The 24,046-nt window shown below is 43.7% G+C and overlaps 1 protein-coding gene across 1 annotated transcript in view; it reads left to right on the forward strand.

Moving 5' to 3' along the window:
- Positions 1 to 24,046, forward strand: part of FGGY (FGGY carbohydrate kinase domain containing) — a 424,082-nt gene that overhangs the window by 265,276 nt on the left and 134,760 nt on the right. Inside the window, exon 10 of the mRNA XM_079698487.1 lies at positions 20,032 to 20,139. Coding sequence (XP_079554613.1) covers positions 20,032 to 20,139 — 108 coding nt within the window. The remainder of the gene's footprint in view (positions 1 to 20,031; positions 20,140 to 24,046) is intronic.

Consider the following 24,046-nt stretch of genomic DNA (forward strand, 5'->3'; position numbering starts at 1 on the left):
AAAACAGAAGTAGAAGTCCAAGGAAAGAAGCCAAGGCTGACTGTTGTATCTGAGATAGTAAGTCAGAAAGTGAGGACTGCTCTGGGAACGGGCTGTATGTCCACTGAAGACAAGGCAAAGGTGTGTGTGGGTCCAGCACAAGGGATCCAGCTGGGTATGTCGTAAATGGGACCCCGTCCAAAAGGAATGAGTGAGGAGCAGTTGGGTTTACCCCTGAGGTCCAGGAATGAAAAGGAGTCATGAGCAGAGCAATGGAGAGATGGAGAGGGATAGAGAGAGGGAGAGGAAGCACACTCCAGGCATACTACTGTGGGATTATGGGAGTCCCCAGAACCGCATCATGAGAGAGTTCATTTTGGACCTGCACCCCACCCTGAGGACATGTCGGAGCCAGATCACGATCCTGTCAGTCAAGTAAGACCTCCCCGAGGCACCTGCCCTGTGTGGAGCAGACTGAGCAGCAGGCAGCTAGCCAGCGGAGGAGAGGGTGGAGGAGGAAAGATAGAAGCACCCTGAACCCCACACCCTCCTGCCCCCAGGTATGCTTCGAAGTCAGTTGTAGCCAAAGGAGAGAGACATTTTCAATTAGATGAGATGGGAGTTTTAAATATCATTGATAAAATGGAGTGTTCACATTTAACGTTGAAGGTGGACCAAGGACTTTTCATTATTTCAGGGTGTAGGAACAGTATAGCTCTGCCTGAAATTTCATTCCAGAGCTAGGAAGAAGAGTTCACAGAACAAATTTTACAGGGAGTAGAGAAGTGAACAAAGCGGTTTTCCTCCCGTACGCCGTAACTATGTGGGCCCTTCCATAAACTAGGACATACTCCAGGCTCTGGCCGTTCTTCCCTCTCTCTCCTACATTGACAAATCTTTTTCTACGTAATCATATAAAACGACAACATGCTGTAATAGCTTCCTTCTAAAGAACTGAAGAGAGGGAGGAAAAAAAACTCTCTCAACCCTGTATCGGACTCCTGTATCCCCATTTATCTGCTGTCTTTACTTTTCTGCCCTCATCTATCACTGTTCTCTTTGTTCATACCACTCCAGCTGCACTGATTCTTTGTTGTTCATGTAAGATAGCAAGCACACCCCTGCCACAGGGCCTTTGCACTTGCTCTTACCTCTCTGCCTGTATCACTCCTAATTCCATGCTTCCCTCCCTCATTCCCTTGCAGTCTCAGTTTAATGTAACCTCATCGTTAAGGTCCACCCAGATCACCCTGTATTAAAATAACAACACTTGCCCTCATGACACTCCTTAACCTCTCTTTCCTGCTTTACTTTTCTAAAAAGCCTTATCACACCTGACAGATTATATATTTGAATTTTCCTGTATTTTTATCACCCCACTTTCCACCACACCATATAAATTCCATGAAGGCAGGACTTTGTTTTTTCCCAGCTATATCCCTAGACCCTTGAACAGTGCCATGAATATGGTAGCCACTTACAAATACTTCTTGAATCAAGGAATGCTTCCTGACTTGCTTTGGCCTTTCAGTATGCTATTTCTTCAGGCAAGAAAGCTTCTCTTTCCCTTCCTTTTTTACACCTCCACCCCAGTGAGACTGCTGAAATCCTGTGCATCCTTTGAGACCCCATTTCCATACCACCTCCTCTGTGCCTCTGTCCTAGTCAGATGTTGTCGCTCTCCCCAGAACTCTAAGCTCTCAGTTATGTTTCACTTTAGTCTTCACCACTAGATTGTCCTGCTTCAGGCTCATGTTCTTTCTTGATGTTTAGGTTTCAGAGATGACTCACTCGGCAACCACAGGTCCTTCTCATGTTGTAGAATTGCAGAGTAGCTGTCTTTAAACTCCATACAACAGGCTAAATCCTAAATCTAGACTTTCTAATCCCTCAGCATTTTCCTTTCTCCTCCTCTTTCTCCTCCTCCTCCTTATTTTTCCTCTTCTCTTCTTCATCATAAAGTCCCAAGCACATATATGTAGATCATTTTCTTCAAGCTTCTTTCATTTACTGGTCAAGGAGATAGCCCATCTCTTCCATTGACTGGCCTTCCCTGTGACCATGCTACGTAAGGAACCCTCCTCTCACTTGGCCTATGGAACAGCTGAAATGCCCCCAACCATTAATATTATAAAGCGAAATGGTGTCTCTCAATAACGGCTTTGGTAAACTGGTCATCTAATTTTTTTTCAAGTGTACAAATTTGTTTATATTTACAATACCCTACAAAAATGGATATTTAGAAACTTTAGTTTTTATTAACTTTTTAAATAATTTTAAATTCATTGAGTAATTTTAACATCAATTAATTTATACATGGGGGAAATGACATTGGGTTGTTGAGCACATTAAATCATTTTCCATCTTCCCTGAAATGGTTTGGGAGATGAGGCTGGTCAGTCATTTTAGCTCTGTGCCTCCCTCGTAAGATCCCATTAAGGTTTTGACCAAGAAGATGGTAATATTTCATGATGAAACTTGGAGAAGTTAAAAATTTTATAGATGAGCTTATGCTTTTTCTCACTTTTTTTTTTACTTCCTCCCTATTTTTATTCCCTGAGACCATTTGCATGAGGAGGAATTTCATCAGAATCCCTAGTTGAGAACCACTATAATGGACAAAATTGGACCTAGAGATAAATTCTCTCACTACTTCTATGGAGTGAGATGCATTGAACAGTAGATTAAACAGCTTGTTTATAAACTATCGGTCACCAGCTTAAACAGCATCTCACCTGTAATAACTGAGCCTCCTCCCATGATTCCAGGCAAAAGCCATCACAAGTTCCTTTGTGTTCCTGTAGCACTTTATTCATACGTATGTTGTTGCACTCATTTTATTTTATAAAAATGTAGCAAATGGGTGTCTCTGCCACTAGACCTTGAGCCTCCCAAGGGCTGGGACAGTGGCGCATTCATCTCTGATACTCAAGGTCTAGCATGTAAGAAACGGTGAAAGCTGGAAGAATATACTGAGCTGCAGTCTGCCCAGTCCCATTAACAGTCGGTGGGCATTTCTTCAGTAACTGCTCCGTGCCAGGTATTTTGAAATACTGGTGTTCTTGATTCCTTATAGTGACCCTAAAAAGCTTTGTTATACATGTTACAGATGAAAGAGGGTATAAGTGATTTACCCAGCCGCAGAATCAGTCAGTAGCACACCTGGCCCTGAACTCAAGTCACTGACTGGGAGCCAAATTCTGTGTTCTTTCTCCCTTCTCAGAACTTAAATGATCTTTTAGGCAGCCGTTGATAATGCTTAGCTACCAACTCTATAACAGCATAAAAAATATTTCTAGAACTGTGATCATCCATTCAGAGAGCGGTTAAGAGACCCAGAGGGAACTTTAAAGATCACCTAATTGCGTTCTCTCATTTATAGGTGACAAAGTGGAGTCCCAGAGAGGACAAAGGTCTTGGCCACCATCTCCCCTACCAGCTTGAATCATATTATTCTTCCCTTTCCCATTCCCCCTGCAGTCAGTATTCTTAAGTTCTTAGCAAGTTTGATGACCCTGTGTATGGCGTAGCCCATGTTGACCTCTCTAACCCCATGTTGCACTCTTCTCCTTCCCCTTCTCTCTCCTCCATCCCTGCTGTACTACCCTCTCTGCTTCCTCTCCTTCTCCCTGAAATGCCCTTTATTTCAATCCTCCTGGCTAACTCCTACTTAGCCTTTACATTTTAATTTAGGCGTCATCTCTTCTTGGAAGCTTTCAGACTACATTAGGTGGGTTTCTATGTGCCCCCGTGGTACCTACCTCTATGACAGTGCTTGTTGTGTGGTTTCTTTGTTGTTAGTTGGGTGTATGTCGTCCTTGCTCAGTGGCTGTGAATTCCTCAAGGGCAGGTATTGTGGCCTGTTCATTTCTGCATCACTAATGACTGGTACAGCCCCTGACACAAAGTTGGCTTTCAGTGAATTTTGAATGAAACAGTCGCTCACTTAGGATTCAGATCTGAAGTGGGACAAGCATTGAAAATGTGGTGGTGTTGAACGCTCACCTTTTCCTGGTATCTTGAAGGTGTTCTTGAAGGCTCTCCCAGTCTTAAGGATCCAAAAAGCCCACCATTCCATAATGCCCAGGTGGTGGTGTTGAACTGCACCAGGAACTTCTGTAGAAAGGTCTGGCATGGCCTGTGCAGCCTCCTCGCCTGGTTTTGAGGCTCTCATAGTATCTGTTCTTCACTGCCACTAAGGGAAAAACGCGCTTTCAGAGCAAGGAGAGCTGGGGGAGGGCATCTAAGCCAAAGTTGTCAAGAGGAGTCAGGATATAGAAGACTAAATTCAAAGGCCAGGCCCTTGAGACCAGGCTTGTTATGAGTGAGAGATGGAGATGAAGGTCTTGGGTGAGATGTTACCTGAATCAAGGCAGAAGCGGGTCTGAAGTGGCTGACCGTTTCCCCTGCCCCCTTGAGATGTCCAAGGCTCACATTTATGTGTCGGCTTTTCTGCCAGTGCTGGTCAGGTGGTTTAAAAGTCCAAGGTCAAAGTAGCAAGTTTGAAACATTCAAAGCATGGAGTGGCAGAGGGTGGTAGAGAGCACAATTTGGGTAAGGGTAGATGGATTAAATGAGGTGAGGCAGTGAAGGGCTTTCTGGAGAAATGTATTAGAGGCAAAGCCTCTTTTCCCCTGCCTAGAACTGTTGACTTAGCAAAGTAGAAGAAACCACACATGCTTACACACCAGGAGGCTGATCCAGAGCTTGGAGGCTCCAGAGGGCCAGGGAAGGCCCAGCTCTGTGTGGAACACTTACGTAGCCTGTGACCGCAGGAACTTTTGGGCAACATAACAGATAATTATCATTCACTATGCATTCAGTTGTGAATCAAAACAAACCAAAATGAACCACTGTGCAGTTTCGGCCTCTGGTAATCCAGAATATGTGTGCTTGAGAGGGGGCATCAGTGGGTTTGTGGACTTCTAGCTACAAAGCAACCAAAACATAAATTGGGATTATTTCTCCCATTGCCTTCAAGAAAAAAAAAAAATCCCTACTCTTTAGCATGTTGTGAAAGGATTTTCATCATCTGACCTCTGCCTGCCCTCCACTCATAGGTCTGACATTAAATATTTGCATGTCCTGCACCATGGCTGCCTGACCTTGGGCAAGTTATATAACCCCTCTGAGCCTCAGTTCTCGCATCTGTAAAATGGGGATGTAGATACCTATCTTACAGGCCTGTAATAATTATTACATGAGATGGTGCAGATAAAGCCAGTAACCCAGGCTTTTGCTCACAGTATGTGCCAATTCAACATTTGTGTGATTTACTGTATATTCTACATTCCAGCCAAATCATAACACCTTCTTCAAGCCATTGCTGTGCTAAGAACTTATACCTTTATTGAAGTGCTTATCAGAGTCTCTTGCCGTTTTGGGATTAGCAGTCAGACATCATGATGACGCTGAAAACTAGGACAAGGACAGTATCTTTTTCATCTTTGTTTCTCCAGGGCTTGACACATAGTAGGTGTTCAATTAAATGTTTGCTAAAGAAGTGTGTGAAGTGTCTCTGCTCTAGAGAGTCTTGATTCTCCACAGGCCCCAGATGTTTCCTGGGCCCTCCTCTCTTCGCCTGTCTTAGGGACTTGCTCGGTGTCAGAAACCACACCAAGTGCTTTGCATGCATGGTCACAGCTAATAGCCCCACAGCCCTAGAAGGCAGCTGTGGAAACTCTTCACAGATGAGTGCAGAGCCTCAATTAACAGAAATGCTTCAAGTGTAAACATTAGATGTGTTTTTTACCATCAACCCATTAGGGACACAACTTGAGATCCAAGCCATCCTCTGGGTCTGGCATAAAAATGAGACACAGATTTCTTCCACCTAAAACCTACCGAATCTCCAGCCATCCGCACCCTCTGCCGGCACCTCTGTTATTTGCACATGAGCAGGATTAACCAGGCTGGTCTGCACTCTTCACTCAGAAAAAAGTAGATTAAACATTGCCTGGCTTAACATTTCCTGGTTCAGAAAGTTAAATAATCAGCTGTCACTTGTTGATTATTTACTGTGTGCAGGCAGTGCGTCAGGGATTTCTCTCTGTTGCCTCTGATCTTCCCAGACCTTCTGGAAGGTGAATACTCTTGTCTGTCACTGACATGGAAGAAACCGAGATTTGTCAGGCTCTCATAACTTGCTGCATGGGCTGTGATTCCCAACCTGGCTGAACCAAAATGCCTCTTCTTCATGGCACTATTCAGCTTCCAGGAAGCAGTCTCACTGGCCCCCAGGCTTCGTTAACCAGTACTCCCCTCTGTGTATCCCCCAGGGGCAGGTATAGAGGGTGGAGGAGTATTTCCCCCTACCATGGCTGAGTGCTCAGTCACCACCCTCCAAGAGCAGGCCAGTGAAGTGGAAAAATAGCTCTTACTCCTAACCCTGACATCTGTCCCTCAGGTGAGAGCCAGATTCTCAAATTGCTAGGTCAATGGCACATAAGCCCACACCACACACAGAGGGTATCAACACACAGAGTGTTCTGCCAGAATTCACACATCCTGGAAGCCAGGCTGGCCCTGGTGGCCAGTTTCATTTAATCTTGTGTCTGATTGCTGCATGATGAGTGGAGAGAGGGAGAAAGGCAGGACCCTAGGGAAGCATACTGAGCTCCAGAAACCAGGCTTGGTTTGCTCATTAAGGGTACCCTTAGGCAGTGCCCTTACCCTTGCAGGCACCACAGGTCCCTTTCTGTCAACCCACAGCCCAAACTAAAACTGGGAAGGAGAAGGGCTGGTTCCACCGGCCCCCTTAACATTCATCTGACTTTTCTGGTTCCCAAACATCCAAGAAGCAGCTAGCTATAGTAAGAAGAGCTTTTGGAGTCAGACAGACCCGGATCAAATCTCCATTCTGCCACTTGGCACCCGTGTGACCATGAACAAGGGCTTTGAATTTTTGTGAGCCATGGTTTCTTCATCTGTAAACCAAAGGAAACGGCAGCGTTCTCATGAACACTGTACCTGAGAATATATATGAAACCATCAGCACATAGTGGCAGCTTTGGCAAGTGTTAGCTGGCCTTCCCTCCCTCTTTCCCCCTTGTTTATTTGCAATGCCTTTAAAAAAGAATAAAAACCACTGTAATTGTCATTTGTTATGTTGTAAGCCAAATACATGACTGATTAATAACGCAGAAACTCTATTTAAACCACTCTCCCAGAACCGTAACCCTGTCCTACCTCAGGTCATATATTTTATATTTTACAGATAGCTGCTTTTTTCCCTTTTCTAACCCCACCTCCACCCGCATTCTTTTTTCTAAGGTAATCCAGATGGGCCCTGGTCCGTTCTCATACACTAAATAGCCTATAGCCTAGCCAGGGGTTAAAATCAGGCCTGCCTTACATGCAGAGGATCTATTCATAACAAAAGCTGCCTCCTGGCCATTGCCCACAGCTGAACACTGTTACTCTGAAGCCCCCATTTCACTTGTTTCTGATTGTTCTGCAGTGTTTACATTATCGCCTGTATTAGCCCAGTCTTTTATAAGAGTACAGGCACAGGGCATACCCTCTCAATCAACTTCCCCTCTGAACATCCTTTCTTCTTTAGTCCCCTTGCCTCTGTGGTACAAGCCATTTCTCTTTTATAAGAACTCATTTAAATAGAAAAACAAGTTTTAAGTAGTTTCTGTTTTTTTGGTTTTTTTTTTTTAAACATGAGTCTCCCTTAACATTCCTAAAGAACTGCTATTGAATATGGAGAGTATGAAAAGATACCCTGGAATGTGTGAGTTCTCTCTCTTCTCCTCCCCCACAATATAGGAAAATCCCATCCTGTCTGTTGAATTTGCAAGGGACATATTTCATTTGAGGTCCAGGAGGAGCTGGGCTGGCTCCAGACCAAACGGTGAAGAGGGTGCTCTCTGCCTGCTGTGTCCTTACCTCTCCTTTTGACAACTTTTTTTCTCTAAAAAAAAAAATAAAAAGTGTCTCAGAAAAGATACGGACTCTTTGGTCTGATTTGAGTTGAAATCCTGATTCTGCCTTGTTTGGAAGCTGGGAACTTGAGTTAATATCTCTGAAGTTCAGCTCCCTTCCTCATCAAAATCAAGTGTGGCACAGGCTTGCCCGGCATCTTAGGTGGGGGAATGTACGTGAAAGTGCCCCCCATGGGATGACAGAGAGGTTTCAGGGCATGTCACTTCATTTGACTTGATGGCGGTGGCTCTCCAGCACCCTGGATGCCTCGTCCAGAAATGGCAGGACGGAGGGCCATGATCACTTATCTGCCGTGGACATGCTGTTGCATGTGCCACCTGTGTGCTGTCCCTGGTAACACAGTAGGTAGCCAGAGCAGGTTGGGTTTCACAACTTCTCTCCCTATCTCCCTTCTCCTGGCCTTCTCCATCCAACCATCACTGTATTTTAATGTTCTCATCAGTCTCCTTTGTTACAGAGAAAATGTACGGGGTAAACCCCTTTACCCTATGTATTGCATAAACACTTCTCAGTTTATAATACTTTTGCAGTCATTCATTGAGGGAGCTATCCATGTAACTATGGATAGTTTTTTTTTTTTTTTTTTTTTTTTTTGCGGTACGCGGACCTCTCACGGTTGCGGCCCCTCCCGTTGCGGAGCACAGGCTCCGGACGCGCAGGCTCAGCGGCCACGGCTCATGGGTCCAGCCGCTCCGCGGCACATGGGATCTTCCCGGACCGGGGCACAAACCCATGTCCCCTGCATCAGCAGGCGGACTCTCAACCACTGCGCCACCAGGGAAGCCCCGTATGGATAGTTTTTAGTTCTCTTCACCCATCCAGACTGGCCTTCTCAACTTCTGTGAGGCCAAAAATAGAGAGAGAGTTCTGCAGATAAGGATTCTTCAGGTCTAGGGACTTCCCTGATGGCACAGTGGTTAAGACTCCGCACTCCCAATGCAGGGGGCCAGGGTTCAATCCCTGGTTGTGGAACTAGATCCCATGTGCACGCTGCAACTAAGAGTTCACATGCCACAACTAAGGAGCCCACCTGCCGCAACTAAGACCCAGCACAACCAAATTAATTAATTAATTTAAAGAAATACAAAAAGGATTCTTCAGGTCTAGACTTGTATGGACTTGGCCCAAATTCCCCTGAGCATTCCCTAATTAGCAGGAGTGGGGTCTTTAGGGAGCACTTCCAAAAGGCAACGGCTGATGCATGTGCACAGGAAGTCTTTTATCAAAAGAGGCCCCAGTATAAATCAGCCAAGGCTCTCTTTGCCTTTATATAGTATGCTGTTAACAGGGTAAAGCCTCAGTTGTATTTAATCCCAGTGATAGATCTTGCCAATAGAACTGAACCCATCTGAGTGATAGTTTGATTCTTATCTTGCTCTCTCTTCTCTAGAGCCAGTACAACCTCTGTACCCTACTTTAGAATTCTAGTCAAGAGGGTGTCAGATCGTACTTTTTAAAATTAAACACCCACATGTATGCCAATCCATAAATAAGAAGTACACTTTGGCCAGTATGGAGGTGATGATATTAATACGGGCTTCATTTCCCTGGGTCACTGAATGTACCAGGCACTGCACCAATGCCTATAATAGACTGTGGCACATTTAATCTTTACAAATCTGTAAAAAGAGGTCCTATGTGCCCCATTTTTCAGATGAACACCCCAAGGGCCAAAGTCACACAGCAAGTTAAGACAGAATGTTGAGAGTTAAACCAGAAAATCAAAGTCCCTGGTCAGATTTATGAGATGATATCTGAGGCCAGACACGGGTATTAAAGCAAACAGTCTTAATAAGGGAAATGCAGAAACTGATCAGGAGCAGGGCTGAGAGAGAAGTGTCCACAACTTAGCAGTTAAAGTCAGAGCATGTCTGACAGAAGTGCTGTGTCATAGGTGCCAAGGGCCTGTTACAAGGGAAAAGGCTGTGTCATCCTCCTCTGTACCCGCTGATCAGCCTCGGCTGAGAAACGACTCCCAGGCATCTTTTTAAAGGAACCCTAAATTCTGTAAGAGTGAGCTGCTTTTCCTAACAGCCCATTTAGAATCAAAAGAGCCTTGGTTGAGCCATGTTTGAGAACCGCTTAATAGTACTGTGCGGGCTTCCCTGGTGGCGCAGTGGTTGAGAGTCCGCCTGCCGATGCAGGGGACGGGGATGCGGGTTCGTGCCCCAGTCCGGGAAGATCCCACATGCCGCGGAGCGGCTGGGCCCGTGAGCCATGGCCGCTGAGCCTGTGCGTCCGGAGCCTGTGCTCCGCAACGGGAGAGGCCACAACAGTGAGAGGCCCGCGTACCACAAAAAAAAAAAAAAAAATAGTACTGTGCTCACTCGTGGAGGGTGTGACAGAAAGAGAAAATATGGTTCTGATTCTGAGTGTCCAATTTGCTATGTGACATCAGAACAACAGAGCTAAGAATCCGTCTGATGAATAAATACTGTGCAGAGCACGCCTCCTCCTCTTTAGCTCCCTCCCCTACACCCCACGGCCCCCTCCCCCGTTACAGAAGAAACCAGTCATCGTTTACCCACCACAGATTGTTTGGGCTGTGAAAAAGATGCAAGATATGATTTTACATCTTTGGGGTCATATAGCTCTCAGAGCTTCCAAAGCTGAAGGCAGTCCAAGCTCCCTGGAGCCAGTCAGGCATTTGTACAGGGAAGGCCAAGTGTGGCTTCTGGTCTGCAGGGGAAGGGAAACTGGGGGGAACTTTAGGAAGACCCCAAAGTTTCCTTGGCTATTTAGTCTCTCTTGCAATCAACTTCAGTTGCGTTAAGTATAAGTGGATGAGAAACATATGAATGACATTTCTGTTGTGATCACATGTGGGTTTCAGCATGATGAAGAGCGAGGCTTAAGGAGTCCAAAACCCTTTGCAAATAATTCAGGACATTGCAGGCAGTATCTGGCAGCCTCCCTCCATCCCAAATTTGGGAACCATTTGGTTGGGTGATACACCTGCTCAGTGCCCTCCCTGCCCGCTTAGGCTGCTAAGCCCCAGGGGATATCTATGAACAGGTTTCATGTGTTCTTGTTTTGCTCAAACTGAAATAAAGGAATTGGTTTCTAGGAAAGGCAAACTCTTTACTGGAGGACTCTGAACCTTTCCAAAACCTCCAAATAAAGGAGAGGAAAATTTGGCAGGCCTGAGCTTTATTAACCATGGGTCACTTACAGGTGATTGGACATATGTTATATTCTATTGTTCTTAACGCCAGTGAGATTGTTACGTTAATAATAATTTTAGCCATGCTCTACATTTGTGTGATGATTTCACTTACAGAGCATACTATGTACATATTGCATATCAAATACCTATTATGTATGTATTTATAGATCTAGGTAGATACATTCACACATGTAACATGTGTTAGGACAGCCTGCAATATGGAAGCTAAGGGAAGATGCAGGGAGGCACACTCAACCCAGCAATGGTGGAGAAGTCAGAGTTTAGAGAAGGCTTCCCAGGGCAGGTAATATGGTGCGGAGTCTTATAAAAGGACGTGTAAGAGTTAGTGAGGGGAAAGTGAGAGGCGCTGCCTTTCAGACAGAGAGAGGAGAATTGATGAAGACTCAGAGATGAGAAAGAAAAGGGGAATTGGGGGGAATTCCTAGGGCAATTTCTCTCTTGGGGAATTTCTGGGTCTTGATGGGCTTGCTGCAGTAAAAAATGATGGGGCAAAGGGCGGGGGAAATGGTCACATGTATGATTAGGCCAAACAGATCAAAGCCAGGTCAGAAAGGTCTCATATGCCATGGGGAGCATCTAAAGGATGTAAGTAAGGGAAGTGATATAATTAGGTTTGTGTATTAGAAGGATCATTGGGGTGCAGGTATGGAAGTTAGAGTCTCTGAGTGGGGCTTGTGGAGATGCAGGGAGAAGGACAATATCTGGGCCAGGGAAACCAGCTTAACTGCTGTTGCAATAACCCAAGCAAGGAAAGGTATGGGACTGACTAATGTAATGACAGTGGGGAGAAATGCAAAGGCTTGTGTTTGAAAAATAGAGTTGATAGTCCATGCGACCTACAGTAGAGCAGATGAGTGAGATCAAGAAGTGAAGAACGATATCCTGCTGGATGGGTAGATAGGGTACCATCCACTGAGACAGGGACCCCCCGAACAAGAGGAGCCCCGGGAGGAAGGGTGACAAGGTCTATTTTGGACATGTCGATGAGACGTTCAGGTCAGATGTCTTGTATGGAACTCAGGAGCAAGTTCGGAGTTTGGGATAAAAATTTGAAACTCAACAGCCTAAAAATTGTCCTAATACACCTGGGAGTGTGTGAGCTGACCCCGAGAGTTGTGGTAAGTAAGAAAAATCCAGGAGGGAAGAGAAAGAAGAGCCCACCAGGGAGACAGAGCTGATATGAGGTAGGGTCTGGACCTGACCTTGGTCAGGCCTTTGGACTCACATCTTTCCACTATCCCAAAAAGGAATAGAATTAAACCGTCTGTGTTTCACGTTTCTTGAGAGCATGTTATGTCCTAGGATCATTATATACTTTATACCATTTAAGACTGACACAAAACTCTAGTAGGTGAGATTATCTCCATGTATAGATAAGGAAGCTGAGACTCAAAGAGATTTAAAGGTTCATGGCTAGGATGTGACCAAATCAGAATGGAAAACCAGGTTTTCCTGACTCCAAGGTCTATGCTCATATTATTGTACTAAACCGTGTTTCTTTACTGCCTTTAAGATAAGATGTGGTTCCTCACCGTTTCGTAGGAGAGGCAAACAGCTCACTTCAGTTCAATCTGAGAAGTACAAAAATAGAGGTGAATGCTAAGAGCCCCCATTCATAAACAGAATTCTCTGTGCTCAGTTTTGTACTGTGTAGTGAGCTGGGAGTTGGCTGGAATGTGTATAAATGGTTTTTTTCTAGTAAGACGATAGCACAGTCCATTTGGAGGGAGAGATGAGCCACCACGGAAATACCCACCAGCCCCACACATGCCTGCGGCTACCCTCGAACATTCCCAACCTGGCTGGAGACACTCAAAACAAAACCTCCTGTTCCCTCCCAGGACCACTGGCGCCTGGAGCCTGCCTCCTGCCCCTGCCAGAGGCTTAGGCCAAGCTTGGGATGATGGGGGTGGGGGAAGACAGAGCGGACGTCTCTGAAGCAGCTCCCTGCCCTTAGCCAGAAAGAGGTGCGAGCAGGCGCCTGGGTTTTATCACCGCAGGGAAACTCAGCTGACAGCAGCATAGCCTTAGATCAAAGTCAGCCAGTGGCATCCACTCATGGATCCAGCTTGGGCACAGACATGAAAAGAGGCACGAGCACATAGAGAGAGACTTCTGATCCCAACTCCACCATTTCTGATCCTTGTGATCCTGGGTGGTTTGCTTACTGTCCCCATCCCTGGGTCTTCACCTGTAAAACGGGCTGTGCGTGCTCGACTCCATGTACTAGTAGGGTTATTCTAAGTCTGAATGCAAATGTACGCTCAGAAGTCCCTTGGTACCTGAGTTACTACCCAGCCCATCCTGCCCTCCAATACCTACTAGATTGTAAACTTCGAGAGGACAGGGATTATGTCATTTACATGGCTCTCGACACCCATCTTTCTGTCTTTTTATTTTTTTTTACAACTTTATTGGAGTATAATTGCTTTACAATGGTGTATTAGTTTCTGCTTTATAACAAAGTGAATCAGTTACACATATACATCTGTTCCCATATCCCTTCCCTCTTCCGTCTCCCTCCCTCCCACCCTCCCTAACCGACCCCTCCAGGCCATCACAAAGCACCGAGCTGATCTCCCTGTGCTATGCGGCTTTCTGTCTTTTTATATTTAAAATAGTAGTTTGAACTCAGTCTGTATCCAATAAATATGTGCTGAATATTTACTCAGCTAATGTAAGATGTTATAGATAGTAGCCATTGAATATAACCCATGAAGTTGGCACTCAAAAAAACCCCCCAGTCATCTTGGCCACAGGTCAGAGAGGTAGTAGAACAAAGTGGATACTTACAGAAGCCCCAAGAGGTAACCCCATGCAACCCCATGAGCCCCAGGGCATGTGAGGGCAGAGTCTGTGTTGAAATAGCTTGCTGGAGAGTTCTGATTGGCCAGCTAGGGGAGAATGACTCAACTTCCCGGAATCTTAGTCTCAAAGACAAGAGAGATCTCAAACATCTCTAGTCCAATCCATTTATTTTATAGATAAGGAGAGTCAGATCTAGAGAGAAAAATAAATTGGTAGATAATAACTTAGATCCTGCTTGTATCTTGTAATTACTCCTCTCGTATTTACTAGCTCTTTGACCTCCTTCAGCTTAGATGTCCTCCTTTGTGGAGTATGTATAATAATAGGACCTCACTGGGTCCTCACTGGGTCTCACTGCGTTGTCATGAGTATTAAATGTGTTAATGTCTATAAAGAGCCTAGAAGAGTCTGGCACATAATAAGCCCACAATAACTGTTAGCAATTTGATTTCTATTTCTCCTTTTTTTTTTTTTTTTTGTGGTACGCGGGCCCCTCACTGCCGTGGCCTCTCCCGTTGCGGAGCACAGGCTCCGGACGCGCAGGCTCAGCGGTCATGGCTCACGGGCCCAGCCGCTCCGCGGCACATGGGATCTTCCCGGACCAGGGCACGAACCCGTGTCCCCTGCATCGGCAGGCAGACTCCCAACCACTGCGCCACCAGGGAAGCCCTCTTTCCTCTTCTTATTTCTGTATTATAATTTCTTCTTCTTACTGCCTGACTTTGAGGGTGGTTTCGCTGAGACTATTTTTCAGCCACCGTATTTTAAAAATTGAATCTTTGACAAGCAGTAGGATATGTTGATGCAAAAATATACCCATCCTTCAAACCATGTGAACTTTTATATAAAGTAAAATGTGGAACTTTAAGCCCTCATGAGAATCAAGATGCTTGCACAGCTTCATGACTCTGATCGTTGCTGCCTGGGATGCCCTCCCTCTCTACCTAAAGAAGCACTTATTCGTCCTTCAAGGCCTGGCTCCCATGTGGCCACCTCTGTGAAGTGCTCACTCCTTTCCCAGGCAGTCTGGGCTTCTACCACCCTTGTCACCCACCTCACTGTAGCACTTGGCATGTTTTGTTGTAATTCTTTTATTTCCACTTCTGTCTGCCCAGCCTGACTAGGAGCTCCTTGAGGAAAAGGGCCATATGCCTTATTGTTAATTCTTCTCCTCCAGCTCCTCCCCCCTCTTCCCCCTCCCTCCTCCTCCCTCCTTCCTCGTCTCTCTTCTTCTTCTATTATTATTGTTGTTGTTGTTGTTATTTTGCCTTATTATTTTTATAACCTTGTTGCTGATCTCAGTGCCTAGCATATAGTGTGCAACCAAATGTTTTGTTTTGTTTTTTTAATATTCTATTTATTTATTTATTTTGGGCTGCATCGTGTCTTAGTTGCGGCACGCAGGATCTTCCTTGCGGCATGCAGGATCTTTCATTGCAGCATGCGGGATCTTTTGTTGTGACGCGTGGGCTCTTCCTTTGCAGCCTGTGGACTTCTCTCTAGTTGTGGCGTGTGGGTTTTCTCTTCTCTAGTTGTGGCGCGCGGGCTCCAGGGTGCATGGGCTCTCTAGTTGAGGCATGCAAGCTCAGTAGTTGTGGCACACAGGCTTAGTTGCCCCGCGGCATGTGGGATCTTAGTTTCCCAACCAGGGATCGAGCCTGCATCCCCTGCATTGGAAGGCGGATTCTTTATCGCTGGACCACCAGGGAAGTCCCAAATGTTTTGTTTTATTGCAGGTTTTTATGACTTTATTCATATCACACATAATTAAAGAATGTGTCAAAGGTCTGCATACACTTTAAACAATACTAAATTGAATACTCATGTACCACCACCCATGAAAAAGGATATTATGGAAGAGAATATTACCAGTACCTTTTATGTGCAGACTTTTAGCTGTATGATCAAATAAATGTTAACTACTTTCTTGCTGTATTTTGTTTAATGTTCTAGTTCTTAAAGTAAGTTTGAATCTTGATTTGGACATGGCTCACGATAAGTAGTCCTTCCAAGTTTATACCATCTGAAAATACAAACTTTGCTTCTGTATTGTCATCTTCTACTTCATTATTAAGACCATTGACTAAATAAAACATAGAATGAATCTAGAGACCTCCTTAATGGTTGCAGTTACTTTTGGCTGTGGCTATTCATCCCAGTCACCTGACTGTCCTATCATGCAAGCCTCATTTCAAGGAGAACTAAGGTTTACTTGGTATTTAACATATAATAAGCTGTTTATATGTGACAGCTTATTTCATTTTCACAAAAGTCCTCCCACATTTATATCATTCTTCCCATTTTGGAACTGAGGAAACTGAGGCTCAGAAAGGTTACCTTTTATAAGGTCACCTGGCTGGAACATGGTAGTCAGGATAGAATCAAATAGATCTTTTACTCAACCCTTGTTTTCTCCTGCTCTTCACAAGTGTATGGGGGAAAAGTTATCAAAAGTCTTTTGCTCATGAAGATTCCCTAACCTACTTGTCATCAAGGCTAGGAGGTTGGTTCAATCTGAGTGAGTCTATGTTGGCTCTAATAACCCTTGCTTTCTGCCCTTGAAAAGTAAATGAAGGACTCAAAGGATCAATGGTAGCCTAAAATCAGGGACATACTTTGGCAGAGACAAATACAGAACCTATAGCGCCTGGCTGCTTTGTATATTTATAACCTAGGGCATGCTATTTAAGTCTCTGCCTCAGTTTACACATCTGTACAATAGGAATAATGATAGACTCTTCCCTTCAGGGTCGTTCTGAAGATTAAGTGATTTAATTCCTGCAATGTGCTTAGAATATGGCCTTTAGTAAGTACCCAGTCAGTCATAGCTGTTGTTGTTGCCAACAACACATTATTGCTGGAAAGTCAGTGTCCTGTACAGACACCTGTCATTAGTGGAGTAAAATGTGCTCCTTCCTTTTGGATCACAGAGCAGCCTTCAGGCCAAGATAGCCATCAGCATGGAAAGAGCTTTCACAAAAATATTTTTAAGTATTTATGTTTATTTCAAAGGATTAAAGCACACATAAATAGATTAATGTGCTCACTCTCTCTTTCTGTCAAAACAAACTATTACTTGTTTTCTCCCAGAGTTTGGGAGTGATTGGAGGTGCTCTGGGGAACATATTTCTGTGTCCTTGTTTTCTTGCTTCAGTCATGACGTCTGATGAGAAGCACGTGCCATTCCAAATGAGTGAGCACAAGCAGGAGCCAACTCAGAAATTTCTGGACAGAGCCAGGCAGAGCCTTCACCTGCCATTTCTGAGCAGCAGAGCCCCAGTCTGCCAATGGAGTTCTGCAAAAGCTGATGCAGGAACATCTTTAAATTGTGGGGTTTGGGGTTTGGGTAGGGGGAGGTGATGCAAAGCTCTCCTAAGCAATTTATGTATACGAGTTCTGTTTGTTTGTTTGTTTTTTAAAAAGCATATCCTGGGGTTTGAGGCCAGTATCTACCTGAGTTCAAGTCCCACCTCGGCCATTTACTACCTGTGTGACTGTGGACAGCATGCAACCTCTCTGAACCTAATCTGTCTAATGGTGCTGGAAGAGTTCTGGAAGAGAAGGGGTGCAGGGCATGAAAAGAGATGGCTTGACTTTGGTGGGTATCTATCCACCTGTCCAAACCCTGGATCCCAAGTGCTTGGCATGGGCTGTCTTATTCACCCCAAAGCAGCTGGGGCATGCAGTATAGGGCAGTAGTTTCTAGAGGTGGCATGTGATAAAATTTCCATTGGCAAAGACAGAGTGACAAAAATGAAGACCATTTAGTGTGTGCTGCTTCTGTCTGGAACGCTCTCTGTATCATATACCAACACAAACACACACACACATATATACAAATACAGACAGATATACATATGCTCACACCTGAATAATTTCTATGTATGTTTTCATCTTAATTCAAATATCACTTCTTCAGAAAAGCCTTATCTGACCCCTAGACTATATTAGGTCCCTCACTTATGAGCTCTTATAATACCTTTTGATATTCTTTCATTTATTTATCACAGTTTGTATTTATATATTTGTGAGATATCCATCTTAGGGTGCCCAGTTGTCCCTTTTGCCTAGTACTGAGAGTTTTCCAGGACATAGGACTCCTGGTGCTAAAACTAGGAGAATCCTGGCCAAACCTGAATCATTGGTCACCCTAGTCTGCCTCCCTCTGAAGAGAACAGCTCCATGAATGTGGAGACTATGCTCTTTTGTTTACATATACTTTCAGTGCCTGGATCACAGTAGGAGCTCAGGAAACATCTGTTGAACCCATAAAGGAATGAGTGAATATGTCAATGAAAGCTAAACTGTCTTTTCTTGCAGGAAAACAAACAAACAAACAAACAAACAAACCATTTTTCCCCCTGAGATTATAATTTTTCCTTTAGGTGTTAAATTTACCCTTTTATAAATTACCTTTATTTGACGAAGTTTAAAGTTGATAATATTGTGTAGTCTCCTGCCTTCCCTCACCCCCTTCCTCTTTGGAGGGTGGAATTCTTGCTGATTTGAGGAATCACTCATTTAGTGAAAAGAGAACCAGAACAGTTAGAGCTCAGGCATTTAAAGAAGGTTTATCCATATGCTGAAGTGCTGTACTATAAACTTTAAGAGGGCAGAAATTATGGTTATATTCAGTTCACTTCTATATCCCCAGGGCCTGGCATAGTAAGGGCTGAATAAATATTTGTAGAATAAATGAATGAATAGATTCCCTGCTCAGCCTCAAAACATGCAGGAGTAGACCCAGTGTGCCTAACTCCTTTTTCCTCCCTACCTTTTAATACACCCTTCCACAACCATAATATCACTTCAGCATTCATCCCTGCTGAGTGGATGAGAAGCTCGTGCCATTCCAGATGAGTGAACACGTGGTCCATCCCTGCCTGTCCTGGTTCATCTCTTGATGTCCTTTCCTAACACCTAATGGGCTTCCATGGTCTGCTACCAAGAAAAGACGTTGCCATATCTTGAATAACGAGAGCATCTCTCTCACCTGCGTGTCTTTGTTCAAGCTATTCCCTTGACATGGAATGCGTGTTCTAATTCATCTGGCTAAATCTTACTAGTCTAAGCTTTTGTCCCATTCTCTCAGAAGCCATCTCTGGACCATTTCATTCCTCACCCGCCGTGCCCCTCCACAGTATTCTATGTTTTGTCTTTACCATCCCATGGACCACACTGTTTTCTATTTGACTATTTACTTATCTAACTATCCTGAGATGAGGAGCTTCTTGAAGACAAGAACTCTTTCTGATTCATCTCTGTGTCCTCATCACCCAGTTGAGAGAAATGGTATGCTATTAGGTATCTAATAAGTGTTTGTAGAAGGAGGGGGATATATCAGTTATTTCATGCCATTAAAATGCTAGGTTAGAAACAAACATAAAATCCTAGCGGTATACAAAAGGACATGTATTTTTGTTCACAAGTCTATCTATTGTCTGGGTGATTCTGGTGATTCGGGCTCGCCAGTTGCTGGTTGACTACAAGGATTTGCTGATCCTGTTTGGGCCCTCTCATGTATTTGAAACATCACGTGTGACAACTGAGCTGACTCAGCTTGCTGCATATCCATCCAGCAGGCTCGTTGGGGCATGTTCTTGTGGCAGAGGGAGAGAAGGAAGAGCAGAAGCACACAGTTGTCGAGGCCCAGGCCTGGAAAACCGGTGCACAGTGTCACTTCCGCCTCATTCTGTTGGCCAAACCAAGTCACAAGGTTGACCCAGACTCAAGGCGTGGGGATCCCACCTCTCAACAAGAGGCGCTGCAGAATCATATTGCACAGTGGGTGGAAGCAGGGAGGGCTAGAAAATGGGGACCATTATTACAATCAGTCTACCACAGAGAGGGAACTGGCCAGGGACTGTCGCATCAGTTTCTTTCCAAAATGATCTCTTTTGCTACCTTGACACCTGAATGAGTTTATCAGAAAGGTTTCCAGAGGTGAAGCCAGGCCCGTCCTTTGTCAGGACTAACTTCCCCACCATCAAAGGTGTTTAATAAAAAGCTGAATTCCGTGGTCATAGAAACATCACATGGGAGGAGGAGGAGGCTCCTTCTAGCCTTGAGGAACAATATTTTCACATACTTTGCCCCTTTCTTTCCAGATCAGCAAAAACCCGATCTTTGTACCAGGAGTCTGGGGCCCTTATTTCTCAGCCATGGTCCCTGGGTTCTGGCTGAATGAAGGTGGCCAGAGCGTTACTGGAAAATTGGTAAGTTGACACTTCTTCGTATGGTCTTTAATGTTTTTACACCCTTGACTAGTCCATTTTGTCACATTCCCCGTATACCCAGGATCCGGAAGATTTGCAGACTCCTACATCAGAAGAATTAACTTTCCTTAGCATAAAGTCTCACATATGGAGCATATGCAGCCTGTGTTTGCCAAAGGAATAAATGTTGATCCAGGCATTGATGACTAACCCATCTTCTCCCCTATCTTTCTTTCGCATAACAACCCATTTTTCTCACGGCAACGGGAGTAATATTCTACTTTGTAAAAAGGACTATGTTAATCTCCAGCCAGAATCCTTCAGTGGTTCCCTGTGGCCCTTGGGACATAGCTCAGATAGTTTTCTGGGCACATCATTCCCTTTGTGGTCTGTCCCCTCCAGTCTCACCCATGTACTTGTCCCTAAGGCCAGATTGCCCTACTCCCAGCTTCCCCATGGCTCCTGTTATTCTACTCCTCTGTGCCTTTGTATATGCTTCTTTCCCTACTCGGAGAGTTCTTTATCACTTGCTAGTTTTACTTGATCTTTAAGATGTAACTCCAGTTCTTAGCACATTCTGGGATAATCTGTCTTTTCCAGAAATCTACGCACTCTTTAAAGCCATGGGTTATATCATACTTCTCTTTGTATTTAGCTCAGTGCCTGGTTCGTAGAAGGTGCTTGGAGAAAATGTGTTGAATTCGTGGGGTCATCTCATAGGGAACCAGAAGATCTATAAAAGTGAGATGAGTACTATACCAGAGGTACAAGGCACGGAGTTCACACAAAGCTAGATTCAGGAGTTCTTTGCAGGGGGAAAAGCATTTGTACTGCACCTTAATGATAAATAGGGACCAACCAGACAAAGAAAGGGATATTCTTCTAGGTAAGAGAACTTGCATAGGAACAAAGACATGGGAGTGAAAAATAGCAAGGCATATTTGAGGGTAATTGCAGAATTTCAGTTGTGACATAAACTGTTCTTAGAAGAATGACTTACAATAAAAGTTAGAGAGCTGGGCAGGGACCAAACAGAAGAAGTCCCTGTAAAACATGCTAAGGAGTTGAACTTCAGGTAGTAGACCACAGGGAATAGGTGAAAGATTGGAATAGTGACGGATGTTGTCAGATCTCTGTTATAAAACCTGGTTAGCAGCTGACAGGAAGAAGGCCTGAGGGTGCATGGCTGGATGAAGAGAGACCAGCTTTAATAGGTTAGTCCACAGACAAAAAGCCATGAGGACTTTGGCAATAATGGACAGTGGCAATAATGACTGAGAATTGAGGTCAAGAGATCAGCAGACCTTGGAAGGATTAAATGTGGAAAGCAAGGGACAATAAGACCCAGGCTTAGTTACTCAGCCTCACATTCAGTATGTTGTATTGAAATCATCTGTTTATGGTCTGCTCCCCTACCAGCTCTTCGAAATGTCCAACCAAATCAAAAGTGATCTGATCTCAAGCTGGATATGGATACAAATAACCATTAATTTTCCATTTCTTAGTGTGTTTCTCTTTTATTCTTAGCTGCCTCAAGTTCTCTCTCAAAGTTGATGCATGCGTAGGTGGGTGGCTGGATTCAAAGAGTGTGTTTTGTGTCTTCACTCTTGTGCCAGGCTGTAGAGATACATGAATTCGTCCCCCCATTAGTCCCTGGTTTTAAGGAGCTCATTGTCTAGTAGGGAAGCACAGTGAGTATAAATTGAATAACATCTGATAGGTCTTAATAACCAATTAGACTTTTCTAGAAAAGTCAAGAAAAAGTCATCACTCTATGCCTAAGCTACAGTGGGATTGAAACTTTACAGTCTCCTATTTAAACTAGTGTCATGTATTTACACAACTTTCCACTTAAATATCCACTCCCTTTCTATGACATAGAAAACCCATTACTGAAACATAGCCCTTTTCAAGCCCACATCATGGTATAATTACCTTTAGGAGAGCCAGAAGTCATAACAGACACAACCCAGAGTCTTTTTTAACAAGGATAACAATCCAGTAAACTAACTCTTTGTGCAGGATGCATTGTCCATGAAGTGTCCATCAACAGGTTTTCAGAGAGTTAGTTTACTAATTGACCATCTGTGTCAGTCTAGAAATGCTTTTACCAGTATTTGACTCAGAGTTGGCTCTGTTGCTATGGATATAAGCCATCTTTGCCCAAACATTATGATGTATCTTGGTGGACAAGAATTTGTTATGGCTGTTTCCTAAGCCTGAATTTAAATTTTAAAAAATGACCCTTTTCTGACCATTAATAAAATATTCATAATAGTCCACTATGGTTTTTGACAAGAATCATGGGACTTTCTGGCCTTTATCTAGCTAGTTGATTTTGCATCATCAACCAGTGAAGTTGCATGTAGAGTTCCACTTAGGGCAGTTCTATGTATAGAGTTTCATTAGACATAGGAATGGGTATGACTGACTTACCCATGGGTTACAAAAAACAAAATCTAAGGAAGTCGAGAAGTTAGCGTAATGGGGCAAAATCTGAAACAAGAACAAAACAGACTGTCCTATAAATCATCAGTCCATAGAGGCCAAGCAAAGAGACAGAAACCACCTATAAAATAAAGAGATATAAAAATAATAACAATGATGATGGTAATAATAATAACAACGATAATTGTACCTTATTGAGTACATTTTCCTGTGGGAAAGATTTATATATATATATAATTGTGTTAATCCTTGAATGATACTCATAATAATCATAATGCCTAATATTTATTTTGAAGACTTATGTCCCAGTCTCAATTCCAAGAGCTTTTCATGTCCTATTTTATTTAATCCTCTGATACCCCTATAAGTTAGGTACCGTTATTATCCATATTTTACACATGAAGAACTGAAACTCAGGGTAGCAAGCACAGCCTGGAGAGATTCCTGATGCACTGTCAATGGCCTTTTTACCTGTTTCCGTTGGTACTCACCTTTCCTTTCCATTTACTTATTCCGGTTTATCACCAGTTTTACAGCCTATTGTCATCATACAGAACACCATAAGAGGAAGTTACATTGCTTTTATTCTGTGTTTCATATGTACATATTCTCTCATAAGCTATGTCTGAAAGTGGCTGCTCCATTATTACATTGTCCAGAATATATTATAAACATGCAGTTGTAAATATATCATCTAAAGCAGAAGGGAAGAGATAGAAGAAGAAAAGGGAAGTAAAGAAGGGGAAAGAAGAGAGGGGAAAAAAAAAAGAAACAAAATTTATCTAAACTCTAGATTTGGAAAAAAGATATTTTGTTTCATTTTTACAATTAAATACAGATCTTCCATCACAAAGCAAAATCCTTCATTCCAAGTATATGAATAGATTGGTACTTTAAAAAAACAATCTCCATCTGGTTAACTTCAGGATGAAGAAAAAAAATAGGATAGGATCTTTTCTGGCTCTGGAGCCTTTGCAATTTCATCTGTCTGAGATTTGGGCTTGTTTTTCACTCATTTCAAGCTTGTGCTGATGCTATTTATTTCCTCTTAGAAGGGCACATACCCCATTCCCATGGATGATTTACTTCAGTTCACCAAACACCCATCAAAGATTGTCTCGTGCTTGTTGATACACTCTCCAGAAAGTTTTGCAAAAACCATCACTTTTGCCCAGGCTTTTTCCACAGAGCACCAACTGGTACAGTCACTGTGTCCAGATGCTGAAGCTTATTTCCAACTGGACCTCAGCCATCCCTCTCTCCAAGCACTCTTCTCTGTCTTACTTGAAGTCGTTTTTATTGGGGGAGGCATCGGGTAAGAGAGCCTAAGACAGTTTCCTAAGCTGCCCCTATGGTGAAATTGGCTTTCTGGGACAATTGGGCTTGGTGGGGAATTACCTTTGAATTTTTTGAAGCCAGAATTTAAATTTATAAATTTGGGCCACAGGGTCATAATGTT

The sequence above is a fragment of the Hyperoodon ampullatus genome (genome assembly GCF_949752795.1).
Source record: "Hyperoodon ampullatus genome assembly, chromosome: 2".
Classification (NCBI taxonomy): domain Eukaryota; kingdom Metazoa; phylum Chordata; class Mammalia; order Artiodactyla; family Ziphiidae; genus Hyperoodon; species Hyperoodon ampullatus.